Consider the following 21,302-nt stretch of genomic DNA (forward strand, 5'->3'; position numbering starts at 1 on the left):
TCTATAGTCTCAGCTACTGGGGAGGCTGAGGGAGGAGGCTCACTCAAGCCCAGGAATTCGTGGCTATAGTGAGCTATGATCATGCCACTGCACTCCAGCCTGGACAACAGAGCAAGACCCTGTCTCTAAAAAAAAGAAAAGAAAAGAAAAGAAATTTGGAAATGGTTCATTTTGTAGTAACAATTTATAATTTACACTGAAATTCATTATGATAAAACTTTTCCCTGTGTTAAAAAGATATTAACTTTATGAAAAATTTATTTTAGGTAAGGTTGATTATATATACTCACACACATACACAGGTTAAAAGTTAGTTTCATGTGACATAATAACTAGCATTTTGAGCACTACCTGTTTGCCCAACACTGTTCTAAGTGCTCTACATGTATTATTGTTAAATTATCATAACACTATGAATTATGTACTATAATTACCCCAGCTTTACAGATGAGGAGACTAATCCAAGGGGAAGTTAAGTAACTTGTTCAAGGTCAGACAGCGAGAGCTGGCTTTGGACCCCACTACAGTCTGACTCCAGCACCCATATTCTTAACAATTTCACCATATTAATATGTCAAGATTAAGTAGTTTTAAAGGATACTATTTTCTCACAAAGTTCTTAATATGAACACTTAATAAGAATAATCACTAATATTAGTATTTTTCTTTTTAACACTAAGTTGGAAGCACAGTGGAACATTTATTTTTAGAAATATTATTAATTGGCTGGGCTCACACCTGTAATTGACTGGGCTCATGTCCGTAAATTTTGGGAGGCCAAGGCAAAAGAATCGCTTGAGCCCAATAGTTCCAGACCAGCATAGGCAATACATTAAGACATCGTCTTTAAAAAAACAAAGTTATTAATCTCTTCTTTTTGTTAAATGTATATTATCAAAATTGTTACACTAAGCTCATAAACTTCAGAAAAACTTATGATGGGTAAGCTGCTTGTGACATTGTAAGTATTTAAGATTCAATTCTGTTTGATCCTAGAAGACCACATATCCATTGTTCCTTCAGTAAACACATGGTAAAGAGCCTAGAACAGAGAGACAGAGAACACAGTGGAGAAAGGGGAGTGAAATGTCTTTAATGACACTTACTATATGTGGGATTTTGTGATAATATACAAGGATGATTAAGACATATAAGGTGATGCAAAAAAACCATATTAACAATTATAGTGACAAAAATAAGGAGTATATAATTATACGTTGATTTATACAGAGTACCAAAGGAATACAGCATTGAGAGCTGTACCACTACCCGAGGGAATAGAGAAAGGCTTCAGAGAGAAAGTGTTTTTCCAAAAGAACCGAAGTGCAGTTTGAGAAACGCATACTTAATTAATTCTTTTCCTCAACTTTAATAATAAATTTACTCAACAAAAAAGTTTATTTTTGACTTGTAAATCTCTTAAAATCATAAAAAAGTAAAATCAGCTTTTAAAAACAGGTAGTCACCATATCATTGAATGTGCAGTTTATAACACAGCAAAGTTAAATACAATTTCAAATTACCTATTAAGTTAGTTGCTCATTTCTTTGATTTCATTTAGCATTGATGTAACTCAATGTGGAAGAAGGTTACATTCGTGCAAGTTAACATGGCTTAATGATTAACTATATTCACCTGCCAACCTTACCTTTTCTGTGGCAAATATTGGTATATATAGAGTTAAGAAGTCTAGGTCGGCTTCCAGAAGAACACAGTTCCACGTTGCTTGAAATTGAAAATCAGGATAAAAATGTTCACAATTAAGCTCCTTCTTTTTATTGTTCCTCTAGTTATTTCCTCCAGAATTGACCAAGACAATTCATCATTTGATTCTGTATCTCCAGAGCCAAAATCAAGATTTGCTATGTTAGACGATGTAAAAATTTTAGCCAATGGCCTCCTTCAGTTGGGACATGGTCTTAAAGACTTTGTCCATAAGACTAAGGGCCAAATTAATGACATATTTCAAAAACTCAACATATTTGATCAGTCTTTTTATGATCTATCACTGCAAACCAGTGAAATCAAAGAAGAAGAAAAGGAACTGAGAAGAACTACATATAAACTACAAGTCAAAAATGAAGAGGTAAAGAATATGTCACTTGAACTCAACTCAAAACTTGAAAGCCTCCTAGAAGAAAAAATTCTACTTCAACAAAAAGTGAAATATTTAGAAGAGCAACTAACTAACTTAATTCAAAATCAACCTGAAACTCCAGAACATCCAGAAGTAACTTCACTTAAAGTAAGTAGAAAATAAAGAGGGTTCATGTTTATGTTTTCAATGTGGAACATTAAAAAAATATATTTCTAAGGCATGCTACTTGAAATACTTTGTTGCATTGTTGGAATACTTTTTTTCCCAAGAAAAATAATCTCCAGAAAATAAAATTTCCCATTATAATTTTGTTAGTTTTTGTTTCCCTAATGTTATATATGAAAACACTGAAACTTTACATTTTATATGAAAATTACAAATTGGTTAAGTAACACAATCTAGAACACTATGTCATTACACTATTGCAAATTACTGAAGGTAAGTAAAAATTTTAAAAAATTTAAAACTATTCTCTAGTGTTTAAAACAGATTAAAGTAATACAGTAAATGGAAAAGATTTATTCCTATTAAAATATGCTGGGCTTTTTCTCTTAATTGAAGTTCAGAAAAACAAATCTTAGAGATAGCACAATTTAAATAAAATGTTAAGAACAAAAATACATGCTATTTGAAAGAAGCATACAAGGGGAAGGAATTGCCAATATTCATTTTTCAAATCCATTATTAGTTTAAAAATTTAGATTATGATAGTGTTACAGGAAATTAAAACTCTAATAGAAAAGAAAGAAGAAAGTAACTTATAACCAATCTAATCTCTATATTCAGAGTTTTGTAGAAAAACAAGATAATAGCATCAAAGACCTTCTCCAGACTGTGGAAGAACAATATAAGCAATTAAACCAACAGCATAGTCAAATAAAAGAAATAGAAAATCAGGTAAGTCAATATTTTAATGGTATGTCCCATCTTTCACACAGGTTTGTAAAAACATTGAATCCTAAAATTATTTACAAGCTTTAACTGGATCATGAGTAAAATTATCACATCAGTCTAACTGTTAAAATTGCAGGATCTGAAGCTAATAAACTACCTGCATTTAAACCATGGCTCCAAAACTTTGTGTGACCTTGAATAAATTACTTCACCTTTTTGTCTCTCAGTTTCCTCACATATACTACAAAGATAGTAAGAGAACTTATAGGATTATTGTAAGAAAATAATTAATTCATAGTAGCCAATGTCATCCTATTAAAATTCAAATTAGATCATGTTTCTCCTTGCTCAAAACCACACAATAGCTTTCCATCTCACTCATATTGGCTCTTTAGACCAAGATTACCCGACCCTTCATCATCTCACTGACTTCACCTCCTCTACTCTAGTCATTTTGATCGCTTTACCGGTATTCAAACACATCAAACATGCTGCCACCTCGAAGCCTTTGCCCTTGTTGTTTCCTCTATCTGGAATGCTCTTTTGTCCTGGTATCTACATGGCCCACTCTTTGATCTCCCTTAGGGTCGTTATCAAACATAAAGTTCTCAATGAAGATTTCCAAGGTCACTTAACCAAAAATTACAACTGCCTGGTCCCATCCCTGAAAACTTCTACTTCCTTAACTACTTTTCTCCTGCACACTCACCTTTATTTAACATAAATTTTAGTTATTTATCTTTTCTATTCCTGCACTAAAATGTAAGCTCTGTGAATACAGGGTTTTTTTTCCATTATCTTCATATTTTCCATTATTTGTATATACTCCAGAATATAGAATACTGTATGGCACATACTAGGCATTTCTGTTGAATTAATAAATGTAATGTCACATTCACACAGAGTGTGTGCTATAATTATTATTACTTGGATTACTAGAAATAGTGTGCCTCATAATTAAAGGTCAACATTCAACAATGTAATTAATCTACAATGTAAACAACTGGTGAAGTGAGGGGGGAAGCACTTGTTTAGAATAAAGCTATGTCAGAATCTAAGTATTCTAATATACAGTAAATAGTTAAAAAATATTAATAATACTCTTAAACAGTCATTCAAGAGGATTCAGAAAAAATAATATAAACTCAGAGAAACTGGTAAACAAAATCATTTTCAAGAGATATAAAACAAATATTATTACCAATTTCCACTAAACAAACATAATTTTAGTAGTGCTGCTAAAAGGATTTTTACCAACTACTTTTGGTTTCCATACTTTCCTTCTTATGATGCTATTTTTCTAAATTCTTTTCAATTATATCTTTTACTATGATTAAATGAACCTGCTCCCCAAAGCAATATGTTACTACAGTAATATATATTCTGTCTAAAAATAAAAATGTGTGAAGAAACCAAAACAATGAATTTCTGAGTTGGAAGAAGAGTTAGATCATTTGATTTAACTTTCTCATATTTAAATTAAAAAAAAAAACTCTAAAAATTTGAGTAATGTTAAAATCACATAGTTACTTAGTAGAAAAGAGTAATATCCAGCAAGTAAACTTTACAATAGATCCTTTTAAATAAGGTCCTAGGAAATGTCATTTATGCCAGGATCAAAAAACTAACACTAATAATGCAAGATATTATATATTCTGCTTTTCTTACTGTCAATGAGAAAAACTATCATTCAATAAATTGCAAACCCAACACACTTAAATAAAATGTTATTGCAAAACTAATGATAAACTACTGAATATATGGAAAGTAAGCAAATAAACTTGCCAACCTGCCAACATCTACAGATATGTTTACAGGTCAAAAATTATCAAATTATCAAGAAAGCCAGGTTCAAATTATGTATTATGTCTTTAAAGCAGGTCTGAAGATCAGTAAGACCTAAAACTGAAAATTATTGAACTTAAAATCTGAACAGAATATCAAACATATTCTATTCATATAAAAAAAAATACATTACAACATTCTAAGCAAAGCAGTCTCTACTTTTGGCCTTGTTCTGTTTTCTGACCAATGTCTGCTTTTTTGCCTTGTTTTATTTTTTTAATTTATTAAATAATGTCCCTGATTAAATATTTTGAGAACAGGTAATCTGTACAATCTGAATAACACTGTTTATCTAAATATCAAACACCATAACATTATGAACTGAAAGACAAACTGTACTTCTGACATCCTTACTCAGATCTCCCCTAATTATGTATTCAGTATCATTTTAAAAAACAGATTTATATTCTTTTATCAGCTCAGAATGACTAATATTCAAGAACCCACAGAAATTTCTCTATCTTCCAAGCCAAGAGCACCAAGAACTACTCCCTTTCTTCAGCTGAATGAAATAAGAAATGTAAAACATGATGGTAAGACACTTTGGTGGGTTTCCTTCTTGAAGCTATTATCAAATTCCCTATTCTTAGGACTTGTTCTAGACTAAAAGATTAAGAGATAGCCATCAAATACAATGGATCATCCTAAATTGGATTCTGGGGTTCTTTTTATACCCTATAAAAGATATACCTAAGACAATCACAGAAATATAAATATGGACTTGATTATTAGATAATATAGAAGGTTTATTAATTTTCTTAGACGTGATCATGGTATTGCAATTTTAAAGGAGAACAACCTCCTGTTTAAGAGATACATGCTGAAATATTTAAGGAGTTAAAGGTCACTGGACTCCTGGCTGGGTGATAGAACAAGACTCTGTCTCTAAAAAAATAATTTTTTAAAAGAAAATAGTTTGGTAAGAATGATTCTTACATTCTTAAATAACATGCCATCTAAGAAAAATGCTTTAACATAAACATTACTGAAAAAAATGCTACATTTGCCACAATTTCATAAAATGTCAAGTGAAATCTCAAGCTCCAAAGATATTATTCCTATTACTAAATCTGATGTAATAACATTTTATTGATTCTAGGCATTCCTGCTGATTGTACCACCATTTACAATAGAGGTGAACATATAAGTGGCATGTATGCCATCAGACCCAGCAACTCTCAAGTTTTTCATGTCTACTGTGATGTTGTATCAGGTAAAACCGGTCTAAGGAGAATAGACAGTAGTTAGTTCAAGTTACTCAGTATGTATTAGGAAGATTAACCTGGTTATAATTGTTTTATACATATATATATATGAAATATATGTAACATGAGTATTAGTATAAATCTAATACTTTTATCTTGCTTATTTGTATTTACTCAATATTCTCCTTTTCCTCTAAAATAATCTGAAGTGACTATTATCAATAAGTTTACTATGCCAAAATTCATTAACTGCCCTTCACTTAACTTTTTGGGACCATAATAAATAATAAAATGTATTGCCATAACATTAATAAACTACCTTACAAAGCTACCAACTAAAATCAAGCAAACAAACAAAAAAATGTTATTTACATCTGTCAATATCAATCTACTAAAAATACATGATTTCATTCATTATATTCAGGTAGTCCATGGACATTAATTCAACATCGAATAGATGGATCACAAAACTTCAATGAAACGTGGGAGAACTACAAATATGGTTTCGGGAGGCTTGATGGTAAGGTGACTACATTCAATCATTCATTCATTTGCTAATCTACAAATATTTACTGAGAACCTATTGTGGACTGGGCATTAGGAAAAGTAGTAATGAAGAAGCAGCAGTCTCAGCCTTCATATAATTTATTATCAAACAATTACACATTTGTTAGTAAATTATATTTATTACAACTGTTATAATTTGAATTATATTTATCACTGTTACATGTCTGTTCTTAAATATACTTATCACAATTTAATTTGATGGCTTACAATGATCATAACTATAATTATTAAAGACAATTCTGATTAAATGTTATATAAGTAGTAACTGTTACAAATAAGCTGTGAAAAGAACCACTCCTAGCATTAGTCACTCTATTCTCTCATTAACGTTTTACATATCAATTAATTGGAAGTTAAAAGGACCAAGAAACTCAGACATACGTATAAATTTTAAAATTTCAATTATTTAAATGTAATATATAGAATGTGTGGCTTATAATGAATTAGTTAACTCAATGCAAATTATTCTGATTACAAAATAATGTTAAATAAGCAAGATAAAATAACAGATGTTTAAAATCCAAAAAGCACATACAAAAATCCATGAATGATGTCTAAGTACTCACTTATAAAGTAGAAGACATTCATTATTATATCAAATTTTTAAATTCTCAGTACTATTTGCCCATTTAAAAATTTTGTATTCAAATTACCCGTTAAAGCCCTACCTAGATGGTATACTCCGTGATATGTTTTGTAGCTCCAAATCTTCTAATAGTGAGTGTAACCCCAAAATAAAAGGCTGACAGGTAAGTTGAGAATACTCACTTAATTCTGGTAAGAAACTAACCCATTTGTACTTGTATTTACCAGCAATCCTTAAAATGAAGCTTCCTACTAACTCAATAGCAATAAGACAACAGTGACTGTTTAATGAAAACAGTAATTTATTAAGCATTTTACTAAATACTTTAATAAAAAGGATTGTGATAAAAAATCTATTTATATTTGTTTTTATGTTTTTAATTCCAAATAAAAATAATTTTTAAAATTATAGAAAAAAGTTATTAAGAACCATGCTTTTTCATTTAAAATGATTTTTAAAATTTATTCCTGTCTTTTTCTACAAAGAAAACATATATTAAGCAAATACCAAAGGCCAGGTTTAGACTTATTATTACTCAAGTCTCTGGGAATACTTAACAAAAATCTCTTGACTGTATATGGATGTTAATAAATACCTGATAGTAAAGTTTATCCATATAAAGACTTACAAGAAAATATTCCTCTACCAATGACGAGACTTTAAAGTATCTATAATAATGTAACATATTTCACTGGTTAAATATGTCTTGTAATATGCATTATAGAAAGGATAATCAGACTTTCAGTTCTATTAATATTTTTAACATTATTGTGCATATAGATATCTTCAATAAAATTGTTTTAAAAGGTATTATTTTAAGATACTCTAAAATGATCAAGGGATTCAAGACTAAACAACTCAATTAGTTGCACCAATAAAAAACACTTAAAAAAACAGTGTCCAACCTGTAGTTAATAATTCACAGATTTTTAAAACTTTTCTTTTCAGGAGAATTCTGGTTGGGCCTAGAGAAGATATACTCCATAGTGAAGCAATCTAATTACGTTTTACGAATTGAGTTGGAAGACTGGAAAGACAACAAACATTATATTGAATATTCTTTTTACTTGGGAAATCATGAAACCAACTATACGCTACATGTAGTTAAGATTACTGGCAATGTCCCCAATGCAATCCCGGAAAACAAAGATTTGGTGTTTTCTACTTGGGATCACAAAGCAAAAGGACACTTCAGCTGTCCAGAGAGTTATTCAGGTATCTTTTTCCGATAACAATACTTTATTTTCATATCTTCAAAGTATCTGCCCACATTATTAGCTATTATCTGCAATGACAACTTTTAAAAATCCGAATCCCAAATAAGCGTTTTCTTTCTAGATGAAAACCTCTTAACTATAATGAAAGTGTTCATTCTAGTTCAACCAGGTATTTTACCTCTAATCTTCCTCAGATTTTCTATTTTTGGTGGTTTACAGATTATTTATAGAGATTATTTAAAACTGGGACTTATACAGATTATTTAAAACTGGGATACATGCATCTAAAACACTATAATATTTATTAAAAAGGAAGATAAACTCATGGGGAAATACAGTAACAGTAACTACATACGAGTCTGTACCCACTAAACTGCGTATCTATCTCCTTTAGGAGGCTGGTGGTGGCATGATGAGTGTGGAGAAAACAACCTAAATGGTAAATATAACAAACCAAGAACAAAATCTAAGCCAGAGCGGAGAAGAGGATTATCCTGGAAGTCTCAAAATGGAAGGTTATACTCTATAAAATCAACCAAAATGTTGATCCATCCAACAGATTCAGAAAGCTTTGAATGAACTGAGGCAAATTTAAAAGGCAATAAATTAAACATTAAACTCATTCCAAGTTAATGTGGTTTAATAATCTGGTATTAAATCCTTAAGAGAAGGCTTGAGAAATAGATTTTTTTATCTTAAAGTCACTGTCAATTTAAGATTAAACATACAATCACATAACCTTAAAGAATACCATTTACATTTCTCAATCAAAATTCTTACAACACTATTTGTTTTATATTTTGTGATGTGGGAATCAATTTTAGATGGTCGCAATCTAAATTATAATCAATAGGTGAACTTATTAAATAACTTTTCTAAATAAAAAACTTAGAGACTTTAATTTTAAAAGTCATCATATGAGCTAATATCACAATTTTCCCAGTTTAAAAAACTAGTTTTCTTGTTAAAACTCTAAACTTGACTAAATAAAGAGGACTGATAATTATACAGTTCTTAAATTTGTTGTAATATTAATTTCAAAACTAAAAATTGTCAGCACAGAGTATGTGTAAAAATCTGTAATATAAATTTTTAAACTGATGCCTCATTTTGCTACAAAATAATCTGGAGTAAATTTTTGATAGGATTTATTTATGAAACCTAATGAAGCAGGATTAAATACTGTATTAAAATAGGTTCGCTGTCTTTTAAACAAATGGAGATGATGATTACTAAGTCACATTGACTTTAATATGAGGTATCACTATACCTTAACATATTTGTTAAAACGTATATGTATACATTTTGTGTATTTTAATACTTAATACTATGAAAACAAGTAATTGTAAACGTATCTTGTCAGATTACAATAGGAATGAACATATTGGTGACATCGAGTTAAAGTTTATATTTCCCCTAAATATGCTGCGATTCCAATATATTCATGTAGGTTTTCAAGCAGAAATAAACCTTGTAACAAGTTACTGACTAATCAGCCTGACAAGTATGTATATATGTTTAAAATTCAATAAAGACCCAGTCTTCTAAATTATAAAAATTTAAATTAGTCTTGCACAAATTAAATTATTCATCACAAAAGATGTATTGTTATTTTTAAGTCATTTAAACCCTAAATCCCTAAAGATTAGATACAAATTTTTTTTGCCAGAGTATAAATTGTCAGAATTTATTTTTAAATATATTTTTTAAAACTACCAGTTAAGAAATTTTAAATTAAACCCATTTGTTAAAGGATATAGTGCCCAAGTTATACGGTGACCTACCTTTGTCAATATTTAGCATTATGTATTTCAAATTATCCAATATACATGTCATATATATTTTTATGTTGCATATATAAAAGATATACACGATTTATGTGAATCCTATGTAAATATTTTGTTCCAGAAAAGTACAAAATAATAAAGGTAAAAATAATCCATAATTTTCAGGACCACAGACTAAGCTGTCGAAATTAACATTGTTTTTTTAGGGCCAGAATACCAAAATAGCTCCTCTCTTCCCCAAAAATTGGACAATTTCAAATCCAAAATAATTCATTATTTAATATATGAGTTGCTTCCACTATTTGGTTTCCTTTAAAAAAAAAAAACAAACACTCTCATAGGACATGTTTCATTTTGTTCCTTTTAGGAGTAGTAAATTAGATTTTTTCCCCATACAAAGCTTTCTTTTACCAGAAAGATACTTCTGGCAGAAGAGGAGAAAGGAGCTCTTTTCTTTATGGTTCACACGACTGTCTCCTGTCCTCACTACTTTGCTTAAAGTGCTCAAATTCCACCACTAACTCACAGTTGTCTAATCTAAGCAAAGTCTAATCCCCTTTGATCTCTGAGTCTACCTTCCCTTTCATCTCTCTACTACTTACTAATGTGAATATCTTTTTTTCAAACTTGACCTTCATTTTGCTTTCACAATACTATACTCTCCATGGATTTTCCCTTACTTGAATCCATCTTTATAACCCTATTCCTTTCTCATATTTAGTACTGTGGGCCAATAGACAACCTTTAATCATCTTTTCTACACTGACTCTCAGACATTCTATCTGCTCTCACGGACTCATCTATGTACCATGAATAAAGTTCCAAAATTTACGTATTCATCCTAAGTCTCTTTCCAGTTCCCCTTCTTACATTGCCTATCTGCCATTTCTCCCTTTAATAACCTATACGTCACTCAAATTCAACATATCAAAAATAACAGGCCGGGCACGGTGGCTCATGACTGTAATCCCAGCACTTTGGGAGGCCGAGGCGGGTGGATCACCTGAGGTCAGGAGTTTCAGACCAGCCTGACCAACAGGGTGAAACCCCGTCTCTACTTAAAATACAAAAATTAGCCAGGTGTGGTGGCATGTGCCTATAGTCCCAGTTACTCAAGAGGCTGAGACAGGAGAATTGCTTGAACCCAGGAGGCGGAGGTTGCAGTGAGCTGAGATCACACCACTGCACTCCATCCTGGGTGACAGAACAAGACTGACTCAAAAAAATAAATAATTCACCAGCCCCTGACTGCTACTGCTATCTCTTTCTACCCACCTTTCCCTCCTTTCGACTCTGTCACACCGTCTTTCTCACTTCTTTATATCCATTAATATGACCAGCATGTTCCCAGTCACAGAAGCCTGAAACCTGGAAGACATCTCTAGCTTTTCACTCAACTTCATAAACTACTTCTTTTGTATAAGCCACCAAGTTCAATACAATCTTCTCTTGAAACATCTCTTAATCTTATAAGCTTTCTTCCCCAAAGTCTGTCTTTAACTTGAGTGCTAGATTATATTAGTCTCCTCTTTCCTCCTAATTTTATGTCCCTCTCCCTGTCAATCTTCTGAAAAGAAATTTGTAATGGCTGCATACTGCTTGGACCTGTGTCTTTCAAGCTCATCTACTGAAGAAGTATAAGAGCAGAGGATAATGAAAACAAATCCTTTTAGGTTCTAGAGTTACAGGATAAAATAACTTACTATATGCACAAATTTCTTTCAGAATCTTATTGGATCTTAGCTTAAATCTTAGAATTTTACTTTAAAATTGCATGTGAATTGTGTTTTATACTTTATAAATCTATCTTCATGTCTGCAGTGGCTCACCTGTAATCCTAGTACTTTGGGAGGCTGGGGCGGGAATACTGCTTGAACCCAGGAGTCCCAAGATCAGCCTGTGCAACGTGGAAAAACTCCACCTCTACAAAAAATACAAAAATGAGCTGGGTGCGGTGGCAGGTGCCTGTAATCCCAACTACTTGGGAGGCTGAGGCAGGAGAATCGCTGGAGCCCAGGAAGTCGAGCCTGTAGTGAACCATGATCATAACACTGCATTCTAGCCTTGGTAACACAGTGAGACTCTGTCTCAAAAAAAATCTTCATATAAAAATATTTATTTTCCCCCAAGTATTCTAAAAAGTGATGCTCCTAGAAGATGTGTCATGTTTATCCTGAGGACTTGCATGTCCCATATAGTTCTGCCCTCACAAGAATGCACATGCCAATTAGAAGAGTATAGGCCTTCGGAACAAAATCCAAAATCCTTCCAGGTATTCAAGAGTCTCTATCACCTGGCCCCAAATTGCCTCTTTAGCCATTTTTTTCCACAACACAAACCTTCTGTTCTAATCAAAATTACTTTTAAACATTTCCTCCACACCTTCTTAATGTATTCCATTTGTCTAGAATGTCTCCCCACACATTTCTGATTGGCCAGATTGTGCCGTATTTTAAGGTGCAGATATCTCAATTCTTCCACAAATATTCTAGTAAATGGCAGCTCATTCCTCTGAAACCATACAGAATTATCGTCCATACCGCTCAAATGGCACTTACTGAGAAAATACAGAGAAGTAAATATGGCAAATTATCATAATAAAAATTCTGAAAAATAGTACTAAAAGCTCCAAAAGCATCAAAGATAGTCGTTTCACTTGATTTTAGTGAATTACTGAAAAACTCCTATATTAAGAGTTTATTTTGAACCAGTATGAATTTTACTGAAACCAATTACACATGTGTCTCATTATGGGGTAACCTAGTGTAGTGTAATCTATTTACATACACTGTGTCATCCTGGAATCACCATATTTTCATGCTTGTATCTTTACTTCCTAATAGCATAACTCATAAACATCAATTAACTCATTCATTAATTTTAGAAATGGTATTCATTAACCAATATTTATTGAGCATCTACTATTTGCCTCCTTTAAAAAATGTATTCCAAATTTGTACTCATATATACTCTACCTTCTGTTCTAAGATAATCAAATTTCCTCGTGATTTTTTCCCCATCACTAATAGCCATAAACACTGCATTTATGTATGTACTACTGAGTGATTATCCAACACAGCTGTTTTAAAAATGAAAAGAAAGTGACCAAACAATTGGCCCTTTTATCAAAGTCCAAAGTATCCTCATGGCAAATCAACTAGGGTAAAATTACTTAACTGGTGCACAGTTCAAGGTCATGAAAGTAGCACTAACAATCCCCTACTACAACCCTTAATGAGGTTTTAATAACATTTTAGGAAATATAAAATAAACTTAAGGATTCTATCTAAAACATAAAAGCTGTTTTTTCTAAATTCATGTTTAGTCCTAAGAAAAGTCATACATCTAATAAAATGATTGGGTATGTAATTTGAAAGAGCAATAAATTACAACCTTGAAGATGTAAGGTTGTAGCTATTTATCTTCAAATACGCAGCCAAACCTCAGTTTCCTCACCCAATAGATGGGAATAATAATCCTGTCACATCTATTAATACTTCATGGGGTTGTAATCATCAAGCCAGACACTGTATTTGAATAGCTTCATGAACTATAAAGTTCTAAACAAATGTATACACTTTTTAAAAACAGGATCTTCCATATCATTGTTCACATTCCTTTAGTAAATAATCCCTACAAATGCTTCCTAACTGAACATACTATAATCCTCAGGACAGAAGAACAAAACTGCGCTTCTCACAGTTTGCATCTGTTTCTGGAACTTTACTCCTTCCCTTTGCAATCTAAGATAACACTCCATCACCTTCAGATGCAAGCCCCTAACTAAATTTCTGGGTGGCTATGTTAAAATGTTAAGAAATAGAGCTCTTGACTCAAGAATTTTTTTTTTTTTTTCGAGATGGAGTCTCGCTCTGTCACCCAGGCTGGAGTGCAGTGGCACTGCACAGTGAGCAGAGTGATCTCAGCTCACCGCAGCCTCCGTCTCCTGGGTTCAAGTGATTCTCCTGCCTCAGCCTCCTGAGTAGCTGGGATTACAGGTGTGCACCACCATGCCCGGCTAATTTTTGTATTTTTAGTAGCAATGGGGTTTCACCATGTTGATCAGGCTGGTCTCGAACTCCTGACCTTGTGATCCGCCTTCCTCGGTCTCCCAAAGTGCTGGGATTACAGGCGTGAGCCCCCACACCTGGCCGACTCAATTTTTATAGTTAAAATAAACTAGGACCAATTAGATAGAATAAAAGTCAGAGTGGTATAACAAGGACAAAACCAAAATAGCAGAGTATGTGGCAGTAGCTTGAGCCATCTACAAACTCTAAAAAAAAACCAAAAACCAATACTTTCTAAAGCAGATGACCATACACTTGAATAGAAAAGTTCCTGAATTTTCAGTAACGTTCAGCTGAAATTTATACTTCCTTAAATTATGAATGTAGTAAACCAACCACAGCAGTATTAGCAGTATATAAGATTCTGTCATTAATAGAAACATACATTTATTATTATTATACTTTAAGTTCTGGGATACATGTGCAGAACATGCAGTTTTATTACATAGGTATACACCTGCTATGGTGGTTTGCTGCACCCATCAACCTATCATCTACATTAAGTATTTCTCCTAATGCTATCCCTCCCCTAATCCCACCCCGACAGGTCCCAGTGTGTGACGTTCCCCTCCCTGTGTACATGTGTTCTCATTGTTCAGCTCCCACTTATGCGAACAGGTCGTGTTTGGTTTTCTGTTCCTGTGTTAATTTGCTGAGAATGATGGTTTCCAGCTTCATCCATGTCCCTGCAAAGGACATGAACTCATCCTTTTTTATGGCTGAATAGTATTCCATAGTGTATATGTGCCATATTTTCTTTATCCAGTCTATCATTGATGGGCATTTGGGTTGGTTCCAAGTCTTTGCTATTGTGAATAGTGCTGCAATAAACATATGTGTGCATGTGTCTTCATAGTAGAATGATTTACAATCCTTTGAGTATATACCCAGTAATGGGATGACTGGGTCAAATGGTATTTCTAGTTCTAGTTCCTTGAGGAATCGCCACACTGTCTTCCACAATGGTTGAACTAATACGAAACATACATATTTTTATATCACTATTACAGACATCTCAAAATATTGCTGATGCTTATTACTATTTAGAAAATACAATAGTTTTTGAACCTGAAGCCCGATCATGTTATTTAATTCATTAATAAACACATATATCACAACTTTAATATTTTGATAATTTTAATTCAATGTAACTGATTTCCTTTGTTATTCTATATATTTTATGCATTTAAAAAACATTTAAACATTACAGATTGAGTATCCCTTATTCAAAATCCTTAAGACCAGAAGTCTTTCAAATTTCATATTTGTTTTGGATTTTGGAATATTTGCATTATACTCACGGTTGAGCCACCTCAAATCTGAAAATCCAAAATGCTTCAATGAGATCTTCTTTGAGTATGATATGGGTACTTGAAATGTTTTGGATTTTGGAGCATTTAAGATTTTGGATTTTCAGATTTGGGATGTTCAATCTATATTCCAAAAAAGGGTATCCCAGGATTTACAAGACAACCACGAGGTACTATGGTACACACAAAAAAATTAGCAGCCCATGTTCAAAGGACCTACTATCATGTAATAACCTAGTTTAAGAAACATGAATTACATTGCTCTCATGTCGTACCATCAATAATACACATATTTCTGACTGGCCAAGCTCTTCCTTGAAACAATATTTTAGGAAAAAAAATTTAATCAGTATTTAAGAAGCTTATTCAACTACTCAAGATAAACTAATGATAGTGAAATTCTAAAGAGATCATAAAACATTTCATTTGTTATTGAGGTTAACTTTTAAAAGTCCTTATCTGGACGGGCATGGTGATTCACGCCTGTAATCCCAGCACTTTGGTAGGCCGAGGCGGGCAGATCACCTGAGGTCAGGAGTTCAAGACCAGCCTGGCCAACATAGTGAAATCCTGTCTCTACTAAAAATACAAAAAAAAAAAAAATTAGCTGGGTGTGGTGGCTTGCACCTGCAGTCCCAGCTACTTGGGAGGCTGAGGCAGGAAAATCGCTTGAACCTGGGAGGCAGATGTTGCAGTGAGTCAAGATCACACCACTGTATTCCAGCACAAACACAAAAAAAGTCCTTATCTGTTAGAGATACATACTGAAGGATTTTCAAGTGAAATGATATGATGTCTAGGCTTTGCTTGAAAAATATTACCAACAAAACAAAAGACAGGACAAGCAACAGATAAAACAAAAATGACAATGCAAGTTAATTAACCCGTTCTGTAACGAGAATACATGGACAAAGCAAAGGAACAACACAGACTGGGGCCAGTCAGGGGGTTGGGGGCGAGGGGCGGGGAGGGGAGGGAGAACATCAGGACAAATAGCTAATACATGTGGGGCTTAAAACCTAGATGATGGATTGATAGGTACAGGTACAGCAAACCACATGGCACACGTATACCCATGTAACAAACCTGCACATTCTGCACTTGTATCCCTGAACTTAAAGTAAAATAAAATTTAAAAAAAATTAATCTGTTCTCTTTACTTTTAGGTGTATTAATTTTAGGTGTAGGTGTGCTAATTTGCTCTCTTTACTTTTGTAATTTTCCATAATAGAAGTTTAAAACTATATTCAGATTAGATCACAGAAAATAGATTTACTAAAATTTATTAAGAGATATATGGGCATATTCCTAACAGACCAAAATCCTTTTGTTTCTCACCCTGATAGTTACCAGGTCTGAACCACTGTATTTATTCTTACATTCTTAGTAACACCATGTTTGCTAGATACAGTCTTTCAAAAATACTAAGTAGAAAAACATACATTCAACAGGTGATTACAACTAAGGCCATTATTGGAAAAGCCGCTAACTCTAACAATCCTGCCAAGAATACCATGTGTTCTGTGGATGTATCTCTTAAAAACTGAATGTCAGTAAAACACATAAGCATTTGCTCAATTAATGTACCTTGATCTATTACAACTCAAATACAACAGTGGTGATCAAGTAACAATTTGGAACACAAGTAACGTTGCATACAATCTATTACCTAACTTTCAGATGATTTCAAATATCCAATAAAAGATTTTTTTCACCATTGAGAAAGAGCTTTATTTGGTTTACTTAATGTTAACAATTACACTAGTACTTTTTCTAAAATACTGTGACAGGGTAAGTACTTCCTTGATAAAGCAATAATTTGATGTAAACCCCACTTGTATGGTGCAGTAAGAAACATGTCATTCATTTTCTGATTGTTAGAAACTACCATATATTTGTGTATCTTCATTTACCCCTATAGAGAATTTGAAAAGATCAGGTCCCTCTTCAGTTAACCCTATGCAAATAAATTTGACCAGCTGTGTGTGGGGGTAGGGAGGCGTGGGGAACGACAGAGTTTGTTATTTAAAGGTGAAAATCTCTAACTTCAGGTATAACTTAAATAACAGATTTAAGTCTTTAAGAAGACTCAATATCTTCAAAAGAACATTTTTAAAAGTATACATAATAAAAGTAAATTAAACTAATATATACTCCTTTAGACAGCTTTCTCTGAATTGTCTGATAATGAACATAAAAATGAGAAGTGAAAGGTGTATAGGAAATGTGTCACTTTCAGAATACAGCTGTCTTTCCTATGATTTCTCAACTCAGTCAAATGCTTCAATGATGTCCATTCATTCCCCCTGTATTCAGACAGTTTATTTTTTCCCTATGAGACCCTTTACAATCCTCTCAAGTTTCTTACTAAAACTAAATACAATATGCAAATATTTTCTTAAAACACACATGAACAATGCTTAAATTCCTAGTTTTTTCAGATATAAATTTGAACCCTCTGGAACTTCAGCTTTGTCATCTATAAAATAAGGATAACCATATTGGTTCTGTGCAGGCTGCTATCAGAGTTAATAAGATAATGGCCATATATAAACTAAAAGGAGCCCTAGTGTCAACTTTATCTTCCTTTTTTAAACATTATTCACTGGGAAAATGTGTACACAAATATTTGTATAGTGACCACTGGTATGTATTATCAGAAATTATGGCTTATCCTAAAACATTCCTGAGAAGGCAAAAAGAATCCAAATGAACTAAAAGATTATCATTACCATGATCCAGCACAACCATTCAGTTAGCAAATATTTATGGAAATGTCTGTAAATTGTTGATGATATTTGTATATTAGCTGTTAGCTGCTGAGGTTGTCATACATCCCTCTTTGTCAATCCAAAACTATTTCTATCTATGCTAGGTTTTCTAGATACGCTAAAGGTTTTTTTAAAAAATAAACTATCAGTTCCTAAACATATAAGCTGTCCATGAGACCAAGTTTTTCTAACAACATCAAATAGAGTAAACAACCTTTAATGATTTGGTTTTAAGGTCCCATGGACATTGATGGTTTAAGTAATAATATAAAGCAGGGCAATATTGACTCTGATAACTTCCCTTTTAAAATAATTCTCTTATCCAATTATATCCCAAATGCCTAGTACCCTCATGCTTTTCAAACCAATCTCTCTCAAGTTGTATAGTGCATGAGTAAATGTAATCTAATCAAGCCAAAAACAATAACAACTTCCATTGAGCATTTAATATGTACTGCATTACTTTGTGCCATGTACTTTACATGTATTTAATCCTCATAGATTTCTAAGATATAGGTACCTTTATTATACCCATGTTAAAGGAAGGAAAAATCATTCCTCAGTTTTAAATACAGTAAGTCCTCACTTAATATCATACATACTGTGACACTGGATAATGTTCTTGGAAACTGTGACTTTAAGAGAAGGACTTTAAGGACCATGTGCAACAGATTTTTGAATATCATTTTGTTCAGCATTGTTTTGTTGTAACATTGATGAGAAAAAAAATGGTTTTGTCACATCATTTAGCTTAATATCTTAGTTTCCAAGAACCTATTAACAATTTTAAGTGAGAACTTATCGTAATTCTTAAAAATGAAACATGGTTACAAAAAATTGGTTACAAGAGCCCATCTCCCAATTTTTCATAAGCTACACATATAGTCATACCATTTCAAGTAACACAAAAATTGTTTCTTTATGTAATTTGGAGATCGATTATTTTTAAAAGGGAATAGTCAACTTTATAATCATATTTTTTTAAAGAAACTATTTGGCAAAAAAAGTAACAACAGGAAAAAAGTCAACAAAGTATAGTAATCACAATTCTACTTCTGAATTTTCATGTTGTATCTAATTTTCTCTACTTCGCTGAGGACACTCTTATAGTAGAAAATTATTAATCTCTTTCTTAAACAAAATAATGCATCCTTTTTGCTTCAACAGCTCTCACTGGTACATGCCACTAACAGAGAGCACTAGGATCATTTCCATAAACTAAGAAACTTAGTACCCTTGACATTCTATATCACATTTCATCAATGTCTGTTAACAGATTAAAGCATTTTATATAAGTTCCTTATAAACTGTACATAAGGAGGAATAAGGTTATGTAAGACCCTAATTTGAAATCAATTCATTTTGATGAAAAACATTAAAGCCTAAATCAGTATTCATGTTCAATAAATGTTAAATAGGCGTAACTCTAATGTTTATGATGAGCTTAGCAAGTTCTATTACTCTCTGGAAATAAACTGCTCACTCATGAGAGAAAAATTGTTATTCTATAAACATTTAATGAATCCTTTTTTTAAAGCTTCTTGCCTACAATATTATTTTTACTAATAATGTCTGGAATGAGTATTAACTCTGTAATTAACAGAATGTTTAGATACAGTCCACACTAAAGGCACTGAGATACATTAAATGATCTCTCAACATCATTCTCAAATTAATATGCTATAATTCATTTTTATACTTGAAAAATTTAACTCCCAGAATAGAAACTAATTATAGTTTTTGGACTATCAGTTAGCCTTACTAATACTAACCACTTCAAGTGATAAAGCATTCCACCCTAAAAACAAAAAGCAAACCCAAATAAACAAATGATCTTAAACAAGCATTAATACATGTTTACATAATTTCCATTAAACTCAAAAAGCAAAACCATACTAACTTATAATTTATAAAATCCCCTTAAATCATTCAATGTATGAACTTTTTATCTCCTCCAGAAGAGGATGTTACATTAAAACTGGATACATCCTTAAGAGAAAACAAGGTGCTACCTTATTTGGCAACGTATCCTCTCACGTGGTATGAGCGCGCTACTCGATTCCCATTCAAGTTCTGTAACATGTCTAAATTATCTATATTGGCCCTATTTTCCATTAATTCACAGACATGATACCCTAGAATCCATTTATATCAAGTGTTTCACTTACATCAATTGTAAGACATTAAAAAATATTAAGCAAATATAAATAATGGTGTAGATTTTGAGGCTAATGTAAGATAAAGGTGTTCTGGTTAGTTTTAATTAAAAAAAAGCAAACAATTCTCTACCAGTAAGAAATTTTATTTTTATTCAAATTACATATAATTATGAATGCTAGATGTCCTACCATACCAAAGGATGAAGAACACAGAAAATGAAATAAGAAGGTTTGGGTTCAAGTCCAAATAAGTCTCTTAATTCAGCCTTCTGTCAGTGTAGAAGTGGAGATAATAATACTGCCAGAATTACATAATGTATAAGATTTCTATGAGACTGAATAAACTAATTTAAATGAAATTGTATTCTATAAAGCACTAAATAAATGTCATCATATCAATATGTCAATATGAAATCGCAGAACACCAATGATAAAGAAAGTAATTCAAAAAGTCTTAGGGAAAAATAAGACACAAAACATTAGCAATCAGTATAATATTGGACTACTCAAGGGCACTACTTAAAGCCAGAAGACAGTAGTTATATTTTCAAAATTATGATAGAAAATGACATAGAATTTATAATTTTATACCCGGCAAAACTAGTAATTTGAGAGTAAAGGTAAAATAAAGATAACGTCAGACATAAAAGAAAATTTACCTCCCATACATCCTACTTAAGAAAGATACAAATCGGCCGGGCGCGGTGGCTCAAGCCTGTAATCCCAGCACTTTGGGAGGCCGAGATGGGCGGATCACGAGGTCAGGAGATCGAGACCATCCTGGCTAACATGG

The 21,302-nt window shown here is 32.3% G+C and overlaps 2 protein-coding genes across 8 annotated transcripts in view; one reads left to right on the plus strand and one right to left on the minus strand.

Moving 5' to 3' along the window:
- The window catches only part of DOCK7 (dedicator of cytokinesis 7), a 245,196-nt gene that overhangs the window by 137,778 nt on the left and 86,116 nt on the right, over window positions 1-21,302 (minus strand). The gene's annotated exons all lie outside the window — the stretch shown is intronic.
- On the plus strand, window positions 1,671-9,833 carry ANGPTL3 (angiopoietin like 3). The gene is made up of 7 exons (XM_025373374.1): window positions 1,671-2,245; window positions 2,885-2,995; window positions 5,256-5,370; window positions 5,937-6,050; window positions 6,467-6,562; window positions 8,144-8,410; window positions 8,807-9,833. The coding sequence occupies exons 1-7, from the start codon at window positions 1,751-1,753 to the stop codon at window positions 8,989-8,991; spliced, it is 1,383 nt and encodes a 460-aa protein (XP_025229159.1). The 5' UTR covers window positions 1,671-1,750; the 3' UTR covers window positions 8,992-9,833.

Source organism: Theropithecus gelada, chromosome 1, assembly GCF_003255815.1.
Source record: "Theropithecus gelada isolate Dixy chromosome 1, Tgel_1.0, whole genome shotgun sequence".
Lineage (NCBI taxonomy): Eukaryota > Metazoa > Chordata > Mammalia > Primates > Cercopithecidae > Theropithecus > Theropithecus gelada.